This window comes from Rhineura floridana, chromosome 9 (genome assembly GCF_030035675.1).
Source record: "Rhineura floridana isolate rRhiFlo1 chromosome 9, rRhiFlo1.hap2, whole genome shotgun sequence".
NCBI classification, from domain to species: domain Eukaryota; kingdom Metazoa; phylum Chordata; class Lepidosauria; order Squamata; family Rhineuridae; genus Rhineura; species Rhineura floridana.
In genome coordinates this window covers 30,014,795-30,027,043 of record NC_084488.1, presented here as the reverse complement: position 1 = coordinate 30,027,043, position 12,249 = coordinate 30,014,795, and the positions used below count along the sequence as shown (strand labels likewise).

Here is a 12,249-nt window from a genome sequence, read left to right as displayed (position 1 = left end):
CTTTAAAGATAAAAGAATAAAGCCTGTTAAACACAAGCTTAACAGTCTTTGAGAGCTCCCTATCTGCTTACTTGCTCTGACATAATTTCATTAACATGACTCCCTTCTAGCTACTCATTCAAGGTTTTCAAAATATTCAAGTCCATTCCAATAATTCAGGAATACAACTACTTATACAAGGCATAAAAGCAGATGGGAGCTCTTTGTGGTAATAGGTACAACAGAATAAGCAAGCACTACTACTACAGTGTAGCTCTGTGGGTGTGGGGGGGATATGAACAACATGTGTGAGCTATGCATGGTGTAATAGGTATAATTAGTGTGAATGTTCACATGAATAGGAAAGTGAAGGGGAAATGGAACCAATAAAGGTATTAACACATATCCTCAAATTTACACAGGTCTTCTTTTTTCTTTTCATAGTAATAGAATTATCCTCAAATACACATTTACAAATATATAACTAATAGATTTAAAAGATTGCAAGTGATTACCAGCCTATTAAGAGTGTGGTAAATCTTGTGAATATTTGCCAGTGTTGATAGATGAGAGCTCAGCTGAAAATCTAGAGGGGGAAATAAAAACATTTTTCTTATTTGTTAAGTCACCCTATTACAGTACTTAATGAATACCTTTCAAAATTACTACACAGATAAAGCTAAGGAAAGGCATTTTGGATTGCCTTTCTTCTGTCATACAATACAGTATTTACATCTGGCTTTTTTGAATTCCATTGATTGACATGCCTGAATGTTATTTGAATCCCACATCTTTCCCTACTGCAACAGTAATACTTTCATTAAACACACTACATCTCAAACACAATACATCACACGTGTGTGTGCATGTGTGAGCAAACACATTTTAGGTGTAGTCTGCTGGAAGGTATACAAGCTGGAAACGGAGATGGGACTAATATTTCAGAACTAAGTATTTTGAATTTTAGCAGGACTATTTTTGTAGATTAACAATGATTTTTAAAAACCTGTGTGCTGTGGGGAAGGGAGACTTGGTATTTTGAATACATTAAAAACAAAGTCCTTCAATAAACAGTTAATAAAGATATATTCTAGCCAAAGTAATGTCGCACCCCATGCCCATCACGAACAAGTGGGTCTTTTAAGCGAATTCTAAAGGGAAACTTGCCAACTCAAAGCAGTACTAACAAACTGCTGCACACTCTACCCTGTTTGAAACTGTTTCAAGCTATGGTTAAGAGCCTAGCGGCATTGCACCTGCACAAGATCACAACTCACAAACACCAGAAAGGTATAGCACAGACCTAAACCTTGTGCAACTACTTAGATCCAACCAAGACAAGCAGAACTTCTATGAATGCTGTCCACAATACCACTATAACAGCTCACAACACAGATTTGCACCCATGGTGACAAGTGTCGCTAGGAATGTCATCTGAAGGCACATCATCTGAAGATGTCACCATAAAAGCTTTATAGTACAGTGATACATCTGGCAATGGTATTTTTTTCTGGCACAATAGCACTAAAGCACCCTCCTGCAGCTTGTTTAGCAGCAGACACACTGCGTTCCAAATTAAATTATTTGGTGGCAGGGTTGTTCATAGAATTGTACAACAAATTTATTTTAAGATTAGCTTTTGGTAAGATATTTATTTATTTATTACACTTTAATGTCTCTTACCCCCAAAAAAATCCATTACATTATCCTGTAAGGGAATATTTCACTTGGCTCCCTTCAGCTCTCAAAACATCCAAAATGTAGAACGTAATGTGAAGAAGTTTTCCATCTTTAGTAATATAAAGTTATTCTTAGCTCTGCAAAATGTTTCTGGGGGGAAAAAGCTTTGCTAGGCACTCATAAGAATTCAAATGCCCATCTAGCCTGTATAGGCATTTCGACCATTCTAACTTAGTTCTAGCTAGTCTATGAAATTATTGTTGATGTCATAAAAGACAGTGTGCTACAAGGTTCTTGCCTGATCTATAAAAGCAGTGGTGTCTTTCACCATGGACAATTTGATCCCCAGTATGGCTCTGTGAGTAAAAGGGACTGTTGATACAAGTTATATCCATAGATACCATGAGCTGTGCATTGTTAGGCATTGAGTAATTCTTTGGACCAAAGAAACATCATAAACAAAGGGAAGGTGGCGTGTATGTAACCCCTGCTTTGATATTGTTGGAAAGACAACTAATCCCAATCTTTACCTCTTGTAAATTACTTTGTTCCAGCTGGGAACAGATTTTTTCAACATTCCTTTATTCTATTAAGGATAGACCAATAGGACATAGTAACATATTATTCCTCATTTAACAGCATTCCCCCTCCCACCCAGTTGCCATTCCTTTTTCCTGAAAAGCAGCATTCCATGGCCCTTGAGCCCTCATCAGGCTTTGGGGCTTATTTATGTATTTATTTAAAATATTTATATTCCACCTTTCATTAAAATACCAATGTGGTATACAATAAAACAATGCAAGAAGAACACTATCCAATATAAAATATCACAATTAAAGCAACCAGGAATTGCTCAACTCTTGTCAGAGGCCAGGAAAAGCTTGAGTAAAATGTTCTTAACAGCCACTGGAAGCTCACGGTGAAGTGCCTGCTGTATTTCAGTGGGGAGTTCATTCCACAAGCTGGGGGCCATTGTGAAGACAGCCTTCCTCCAAAGTGCCATGAGATGAACTTATGCCAATCACAGCATAACTAATAGATGGGAGACTATACTCTTTCAGGTAACCTGATCCTAAGTTGTTTACGGCTTTAAAAGTTAATGACGAATCTGGCATGGTAGCAGACTGGCAGTCAATGCAATTCCTTTAACACAGGTGTTATATGCACATGTTAGGATGCTGCACTTAACCTAGCTATTGTATTTTGCCAGCTTCCAAAGCAGTCTTAAGAGCAGCTCCACAGAGCACATTGCAATAGTCCAGCCTTAAGGTTACCAATGCATGGGTCACTGTGGCTAGACCATCCTAGTCCAGGAACAGTCATAGCTGATGCACCTGCTAAAGTTGCCAAAAGGTACTCTTGGCTACTGAGCTCACTTTGGCCTTAAGTCACAAAGATGGATTAAGAAGCACATCAGACTATTCCATTCCCATTCAGAACAGACACACTCCCCAATTCCCTGACCTGGGAATAACTCATCCACAAGGCCTATGTCTTGTCAGGATTCAGATTCAGCATATTAGCCTTCAACCAACCCACAATGTGTCCACACATCATCAAGGGCTTGTATTGTCACACCTGATTCAGATGCAACAGAGAAACAGAGCTGGGCAGCAGCATCACACACATGATGTTGTTTCCCAAATGCCCACTCCCAATGGATGTTAAATGGTATTAGGGACAAGACTCTTCCCTTCAGCATTCCACAGCATAATTGGCAAAGGGCTGAAAACAGTTTCCCAATTTTACTCCGAGTTTGTCCCTATAGGTAGGAGAGGGACCACTGTAATATGTGCCTCCATCTCTCAACCCATGGAGACTGTCAGGAAGATACCAAGGTAGACAGTATCAAAAGCCCCTCAGAGATCCAGCAAGAGTAGATCCTACCCCTCTACCAATAAAGGTTATCCATCACAGCAACCAAGGCCAATTCTGTCCCCAAACCAGTTCTGAACCTGGGCTGGAATGGGTCTAGATAATTGATATCTTCCAAAAGCACCTTTAGCTGAAATACAACCACCCTCTTGAGCACCCTTCCCCAAAAAGGGGCATTAGTAACCAAGTGGTAGTTGTTCAGAAGCTCTGTGTCCAGGGTGGGCCTTTTCAGGAGCAGATGAACAACCACCTCCACCAGTAGGCATTGCTCCCTTGTATAACAGTGCATCCACAACATCCTGGACCCACCTAGTGAATCGGTCGTGATGGGCAAGGCTCAAGAGAACATATGGTTTGCCAAACAGCTACATGCACCTTGTCCACATCCTTAGGCCATAAAAGTTGGAGCTGATCCCATAAAACCAGATTAGATTATACATTGTATGTATCACTTGGACCAGCTATAATAATGGTATTCAAGTCATCGCAAGAGTGTGAGCAACTTTACCCTCAAAGTATCTAGTAAAGTTATTCACAGAAGGCCTCAGAGCATTCACCATGGCAGATGTTAACAGTTCCTGCACAACTCGGAACAGTTCCTGCACAACTCGGAAAAGCTCTGCTGGATAGCTATCTCAGGAATCAACAGAGATAGCAAAGTAAGCCCTCTTTGCTGCCTTCATACAATAGACATGATTATGCACCCTAGCACATGTCTGCCCCCCTTCACAGCAAATGTTAGATCATTTGCCCTTCAATCATCTGGCCTGCTTCATTGCCTGGAGCACTCCAGAATATCAAGGAGCAACACAGTTTCCACAGCAACAGAAAGGACACATCTCACTGTTCCACAGCAAGCCTAGAGCCTCAAAAGAATGGTTACTGGAAAATCCCACACAGCATGCAGGAATCATTGGGATTCCATAAGTCTTCAGGGGCAGACCAGCCTAATGAGTCCCCCACATCTACAAAAGGGAACGGCCATTGTAAGACAGTATAACAATAAGTTTTTCACAACCACCTAGATTTGTGTGAACACATGAAAATCTGAATCCAAAATAGAGGAAATGACTTCATTTTACTATAGACCACAGCTTCCCAAATGTGGACTTCAGACCACCAGCAGTATGTAAGCCTCGTTCAGGTGGCTCACGGCGTGTCTGTGGATTTGTGATTGAAGATGGGAGATGGGACATCCATTGCATTAAATATTCACATTGATCTTTAACTGTGTTGTTATTGCTTCTTTTATTTCTTATATATTGTATTTTATTTATTACAATTTGAATTCCATGGAATATATTAAAACACAATATATAAGAAATATAAGCAATAACAATACAATTAAAAATCACACAGCATCTAGCACAGTGCATTGCAATTACTACAGCAACCAGTAAAAACACTGTGGTCCACACAGCAATTTTCAAGTGGTTTGTGGGGGGAGGGAATTGGGAACCATTGCTATACACCAGAGTTCTTCTGTAATTCAACACACACTTTTCAGTTTTAACTTACACCTTTGCAATGTGCTCTAGCATCTCTTCAGAGTCCATGTAACCATAAATATCTCTCCCCACTACTACAAAGAGAGCTGCTGAAGTAATCTTGAAGAGTAAACTGGAGAACTGAAAAGCCAAGAGTTAAGACCAAGTAAAAAGAAAAAAGGATATTAACTCTTAGAAGATGGAGTTGTTGCATAGAGTTCCTCTCATGGAAGGAAGGGACTACTGAGCGGTTGCAGCAACTGGTTTATATATATTTTTATTAGTTCCCCATACCTATTCTGGCTGGGAACACCAGGGGATTAAGAAAAAGGGAAAGTAGCCATTTCAGTGACTCCCAGATTCACAACAGACTCCGACATATAAGCCAAGAACAGAGACCAGATTATTTGAGAAAATACAAACACTAGTGAGCACAACAACCTCATTAGTTCTTAATACTTTCCTTAAAATCATTTTATAGTTCAAAATGCATACAGCCTAATTTAAGAACTGTAAGAACATCTTGTAGATCAGGGAATTTAAAAATACTTCACTAGGGGGTTGCAGAATGTGATTATAAATTAGGATCAGTCATCATGCCCAGTCTCATCTACACTGCATTTCCATAGGCCCCTATATGGGGCTGCCTTTGAAGACTGTTCAGAAACATCAAGTGGCTCAAAATATAGCCACCAAATTATGAGAAGGAAGTCTGCCTTGCTCTATCTTTGCTTGTGTTCGAATGGGCGGGAGAACTTTGGCATTTTTATTCAAGTTTTTATGGGCTATGTTGTATTGACAATTTAAGTTTTTTTAGATGTACAAGTGACTAGAAAATAATGATTTCATTATTTTATTGCAATGCCATACCATCAAATGCTTCTATAACAGAACATGACAAAGTTTACTTTGTGAGGCTTACTGTTTATGACACAAAAATGCAGAAGAGAAAAAAAACACAAGCTGAAAATACTTTCTCAGCTTTCCTGAAGGAAAACCTATTTCTCACTATGTTCCCAGTGCTCATAATGCTCCTCCAGTGTTCCATAGTTTGGGAATTCAATATATGAAGTGACTGACATTTTCAGTGTAAAACCTGTTAATTATCACAAAGTCCTGTTTAAATGCCATTGTTTCTCACTATTACATATTTTTCGCCACTATGTTATTTTTAATGAGTGACATCCAGTCAACTACTCACCTGTGCTAAGTCTCACTAGTCTCCAGGTCACGTCATTCCTCTAAATCAGGTTAGCTGGTTCTCAGCTGCCCATTAATAGACTCTGCCTTTTGGCCTTAACAATTCCAATCTTCCAATTTGGCCTCGTATTCATAACAACAAATGCCAACAAATATTGTGTAAGTGAACACCACTTCAGGGAAAATACTGTTCTCTTATTGATAAAACTACATGATGGCCTCAGTTCCTGCTGTAAGCATGTGCACATATCCCTCCAGGATCAAATTATTAAATAATAATAATAAATAATAAAATAATAAACTTTAATTTATAGGCCGCCTATCTGGCCAATGGCCACTCTAGGCGGCTTACAGTAAAATATGATAAAATACAATAAATAAGATATAGTCAATACATTACATACAAGTTCAGTATAATAAATTATCAGCATTTCAATACAAGGCTAATTTACCCTAGAAGTCTCAGAGGTTGTAAAGGCCTGGTTAAACAGCCAAGTCTTCAGGCCCCGGCGAAATATTTCTAGGGAAGGGGCATGTCGAAGATCTATTGGGAGGGAGTTCCAGATCGAGGGGGCCGCCACAGAGAAAGCTCTCTCCCGAGTCTTCACCAACCTAGCCACTTTAGTTGGCGGGACTGAGAGCAGGTCCTGTGTGGCAGATCTCGTAGGGCGGCACAATTTATGACGGTGGAGGCGCTCCGTCAGATATACTGGGCCCAAACCGTATAGGGCTTTAAAGGTTAATACCAACACCTTGAATTGAGCCCGGAAAATAACTGGAAGCCAGTGGAGATTGTAAAGCATTGGAGTAATATGATCGTATCGGCGGCTATTCGTGAGTAAACGAGCCGCCGTATTTTGTACCAGCTGTAGTTTCCGGACTGTTTTCAAGGGTAGCCCCACGTAGAGCGCATTGCAGTAGTCTAAACGAGAGGTGACCAGAGCGTGCACTACAAGTGGGAGCTGGTGAACAGGAAGATAGGGTTGCAGCCTTCGCACGAGGCGCAGTTGACCCCAACCTGCTCGGCACACCGATGAAACTTGGGCCTCCATAGACAGCTCAGAATCAAGAATCACCCCAAGACTGCGGACCTGATTTTTCAGGGGCAATTGTACCCCATTAAATATCAGGTCGATGTCTCCCAATCTTCCCTTGTCTCCCATGAGCAGTACTTCAGTTTTATCAGGATTCAGCTTTAGCCTGTTTCTTCCCATCCATCCACTCACAGATTCCAGGCACTTGGACATGGTTTCCACAGCCGACTCTGCTGAGGACTTAAATGAGAGGTAGAGCTGAGTGTCATCCGCATATTGGTGACACTGCAGCCCAAACCTCCTGATGATGGTTCCCAGCGGTTTTACATAAATGTTAAATAGCATGGGAGAAAGGATAGAACCCTGTGGCACACCGCAACTGAGGGGCCAAGGGTCTGAAACCTCATCTCCCAATGCTACTTGCTGTTGTCTACCGGAGAGAAAGGAACGGAACCAGTGTAATACTGTACCTCCTATTCCTAATCCCTCCAGACGATCCAGCAAGATACCGTGGTCGACGGTATCGAAAAATTAAATTAATTTAAATTAATTAAAAAATTAAAGCAGATTAGAGAGCATGCATTTTCATTAAAAATAAATACATATATATTTAAAACCCATAAAGCTGTACCTAAAGGTTATGTAAGTGGAAAACTATGCACACAACAGGGTTTTTTTCCTCCCCACTGCAGATCCCTAGGGCCCCCTTAAAGTCTCTCAGGGGTCAGGATACCTTCAAGAAAGGTCAGGAATATGGTGTAAAGGGGGAATCTTACATAGTCCCTCTGCCCATTTTCAGCAACTCCTCCCTCCCATTACAACCCCCTACATGACATCAGCTGTCTGCCCTACAGGACTTTGACTCCCACAAAAAGCTTTTTATAGTGCAGGGACCTTCAGTGGAGAAAAGGGGGCACTACTGCACCAGAGGCCTCCTCACATACTTTTTGGACACGGCTGGCAGTATTTAAAGGTTCAGATTCAAAAGAATACAAGACAATAGAAAACAAAGCTATAAATTAGGAGACCTGCTTTCAAGAAAAGTTGGCTTAAATAAAACACAAAATGATTCAATAGTTTTTTTAAAAGATAAAACATCTGTTTACTAACTTTCCAAATATATGAGATCCTAAATTTGTGTTACAGTGTTACCTAACGGATCAAAAACCTAATATAAAACATGCTTACTTAAAATCATGTTCCTCAAAGTGCAATGAGATTTACTTCTTGGCATGTACTGTATGCTTGAGAGCATGATCATAATATACATGTTTGCTTGAAACGAAGTGCCTATAAATTCAATAGGTCTTACTCCCTAGTTAGTAAGTGCAGACAGGACTACAAGCCTAAGACTGAAGCCTTCCAGCAGCATCTTTAAGAGAATATTCTGAGAAGCAAACTCCATTAATTTAAGAAGATCAGCTCCAACTAAACATGATTACATCCTAGTTTTGCTGACCAACCCTAAAACTTCCTTAACTCCGTGTAGTATTCCATGTACTCATTAGCACTGCTCCACTTCTTCCAGCTACATCTCATTACACTTGTTTCAAGAGTGGCTTGTTAGGAGCAAAATCAAGAGGACCTCAGAAGCCACAATGGTGCATATGCAAAGGTTCTCCTCACAAAAGTTCCCACATACAGAAATGTTCCCCTAGCTTATGGTTGAGGGTTTTGAGAACAGAGATCTCGTTTATCCAATATATAAAATAGTGAAAGGATTATATGAACACTTCTCTGAATATTCAAACAAAGAATGAGGAACACTCGACAAGCTATACCACATGAACTTCAGAAGGAGCTGTCTGGTATACTGTTTCAAAGTTCTTCAACCTCTCCTGCCTCCAACACAATACTTAAGGTAAACCAGTCATAGATTTCAACAGCTTGGGGGGGAAAGGAGGGGGGGCGAAGGAGAATCTTATTTCTGAGGGAATATCTATTAGCAAACCAATGGACTAAAACACCTAATACAAATGGGCTAAAAAACCTAATACAAATAAAAAGAATGAATAAGAACTTCGTAAACGCTGCAAGTACAAGACTGATTAGAACAGAAAATTTCAGTATCTCTCTCTGAAGGTATCACTAAGTGACAACTCTGAAAGCACAGCTTAATAGTTACTTTATAACAACGTTTTTGAATCCTTCAAGTAGAACTAAGCTAATGGACTCCAATATACTAAAAGAGGAAGATGATTTAGAAAAGAAATCAACACCAGATCCTCTTGCCAGGCCAGCAATTACGGTTTTTTATTTCCTAATCTTAAATATGTCTACTCAGAAGCAAGTCCCTGTGAATTCAACAAGGCTTACTTCTAAGTCAGTGTGCACAGGACTACAGCGCCTACCTACATGTCCGGTGATCCTCACTGAAGTCAATGAGACTTGCTTCTGAGTAGACATGTACAGGATTGCACTGCAAGACTTAAGCTTTTAAAATGACTGAGTTAGCAAAAACAGCACTCTTCAGCACAATAATTATGGTTCTTTTACCCATGGAAGGTGTCCAGTATAAAAATATTTTGCTGCTTTTAAAAAAACCCTGAGGTGGCTTCTTTCACATCTGACACAAGGGATAGAATATTGACTATGATTCTGCGTTATTTATAGAGTATTTCGGCTTAACTGCGACACTGTTCTGAAAAGCATGAGTGTATAATGAAAATATATAAAACTTTACAATGTATAAACATGTATTAAAAATGGGGGCATCAAAAACCTTTTTACAAGGACATACAATTTTAATAGCTTTATATTGCATTTTAACTATCTTGTTTTATCTCAGCTTATAAGTACCCTAATCTAAATTAAGTTTTCACCACAGAGCAGATTTTAAAGGACATTTAGTATAAATTTCATGTAAGCATCAACTTGCATTATGGGCTGGAGTATTTATTACCTGCTTTACTACTAAAAAACGGCCAAAAAAAACAACCTGCAGGAGGAAAACAGGCAATCTTCAACAAGACTGTTCTGCTCCACTTATCTTCAGAAATAAAGAATTAGGTTTCAATGAAATTTATAGGATTTCACCTTTACACAAAATTAAGCTGTAGATAAACAAAGGCTACACATCAACGCAGATTTAGCTGGAAGTTCCCCTGAAGGCAATGAGATATATTTCCAGGTAAATACATTTTAAGACTGGGGTATTACTGTCTTGGATCATAAAGGGGAAAGGATGATGGCACATTTTTTAAGATAAAAAATATGAAAAATTAGGGGGGAAATCAAGAAAAACTTCTAGTTTATAACGATCGACACAAGCAGTAGATTGTTAGTAATAGATGAATTATTTGTCTCCTGGCAACACTATCAAGTAAGAAGATAAAATTGTGCAGACCAACTCCAGGACAAGTTTACTTGGAAGTAAGTTACTGACTTTAACAGAACTGCCTTCCAAGAAAACACATTTAGAAAGACAGCCAAAGACTGCTTTACGCCCCCCACCCCTTATGACTTGTCCAGAATGCAGACAATGACAATCTTTCAATAGGGAACTCTGCCCAGTACAGGCAAAACACTAGAGAAATAGCGATGCTTAGTTAAAGGGCAAAAGATCATATGAGTACAAGTTATTGGCCTTTCCCCTCCTACAATGCTGCTCTTTCTTCCCCAAACTAGCAGGTACACCCCGTAAAGCAACAGCCCCCAATTCCCTAAGCATGCATGACCTCCTATAAGAACTCCTCCCCCACTTACCTGAATTTTTCCCCAGGCCAAGGAGTTCTGGGTTCGCTCTCAAGCTGCAACCCTCTGACCCCAAAAGAGGACTGAGCGGTGGAAGTGAAAGGAGGGAGTGTGAGAAAGACAGTTGGCAGCGCGTTACACTCTGGGAGTTGTAGTGCTCAAGCAACATCGCCACGCGCAGAAGCCAGCGGACATGGACTCCAACTCCCACAATGCAATGCTAGAGAAAGAGAAGAGGGGAGAAAGAAAGGGGTGTTCCTTTTCTCCCTTTCACAGCGCCGTGAAGATAAAGGGTCCCTTCCCTCCTCCACTCTTCTCCCCTAATTCAGTTGGAGGTGATGGGGGACCAAATAGCGGTGAGGAAGGGGACAGGAGACCCTCCTCTTCCCAACCAGGCAAGAGCAATTTCTATCCGGAAGAATCACTGAACGAAGCTGGGCAAACTGCGTCACAGCCATTTCTTCCCCCCCTCCCCGCATCCCCTGCGAGCGCCACCCCCTTTCTCCGTTAGCTTCCCTTCTTCTTCGTTCCTTCTCCCAGGCTCTCGCTGCCTCACTTCTCTCTCCCCTCACCCTCCAAACATGTCCTTCTCCTCGGTTCCTCCCCCCATTCTTCCTGTGAGAAGAACATCCTCTCCTCCCTCTCCCCAATTGCCGCTCAGAAGTCGCCCAGTGACCCTCCGCCGCCGAAGACTTACTGACAGCAGCAGCATCCGAGTGCATTTTTGTGCAGCACCAGCAAACGCACTGCCCCGAGCGGGCGGTCTGACCGGCTCCCTCACTACTCCGTTCCGCTCTCCCAAACGCAGAGGCCCGCCCTTTCGCTCCGCCCACACAAAGCCGCCATTGGTTTGCGCTGCCTAGCTCAGACCTCTCTCCGCAACACCGATGGATGCTTCGGCTGCCACTCCTGTCGACACCGCCTACACCGACTGGCTCGCCCACCTCAGGGTGTCACGCCTCTCCATTCGTCAATGGATCGGAAGAATTCCGCCTGCTCTACTACATCCATTGGATTATTACTACCGTCAATCACTACACCTGGGCATGCAAGGGACGAAGGCTAACTTTGTATGGTCTCTCTGTCTGATTGGTGTGTATGGGGCTAGAGACCACGCCTATCTCGTGAATTGATTGGCTAAGAGGAGTGGGACGCTAGCCATTGATGGGATTAGATTTAGAGTTTAGAGAACTACTTCTTACTGTTATTGTTGTGAATAATGATGTGAGCGCTTCAAAAGAAGCGCTGCATTAGAATATTAAGGTATTTGATCCTGTACTGTATGGAAGGTAGGAACCCTT

General features: G+C 41.2%; 1 protein-coding gene across 6 annotated transcripts in view; it reads right to left on the bottom strand.

Annotated features, from left to right (window-relative positions):
- Positions 1 to 11,778, bottom strand: part of DCUN1D4 (defective in cullin neddylation 1 domain containing 4) — a 30,914-nt gene extending 19,136 nt beyond the window's left edge. Inside the window, exons 1-2 of one of the 6 annotated variants that reach the window (XM_061583822.1) lie at positions 11,646 to 11,778; positions 495 to 565 (exon numbers count right to left, since the gene is read on the bottom strand). In XM_061583822.1, the coding sequence (XP_061439806.1) occupies positions 495 to 565; positions 11,646 to 11,670 (96 nt within the window). In that variant the 5' untranslated portion in view covers positions 11,671 to 11,778. Of the gene's footprint in view, positions 1 to 494; positions 566 to 10,960; positions 11,363 to 11,520; positions 11,589 to 11,645 lie in introns of those variants that run through there. The other 5 variants (XM_061583820.1, XM_061583818.1, XM_061583821.1 and 2 more) reach the window with 5 other exon arrangements.
- Positions 11,779 to 12,249: the final 471 nt, after the last annotated feature.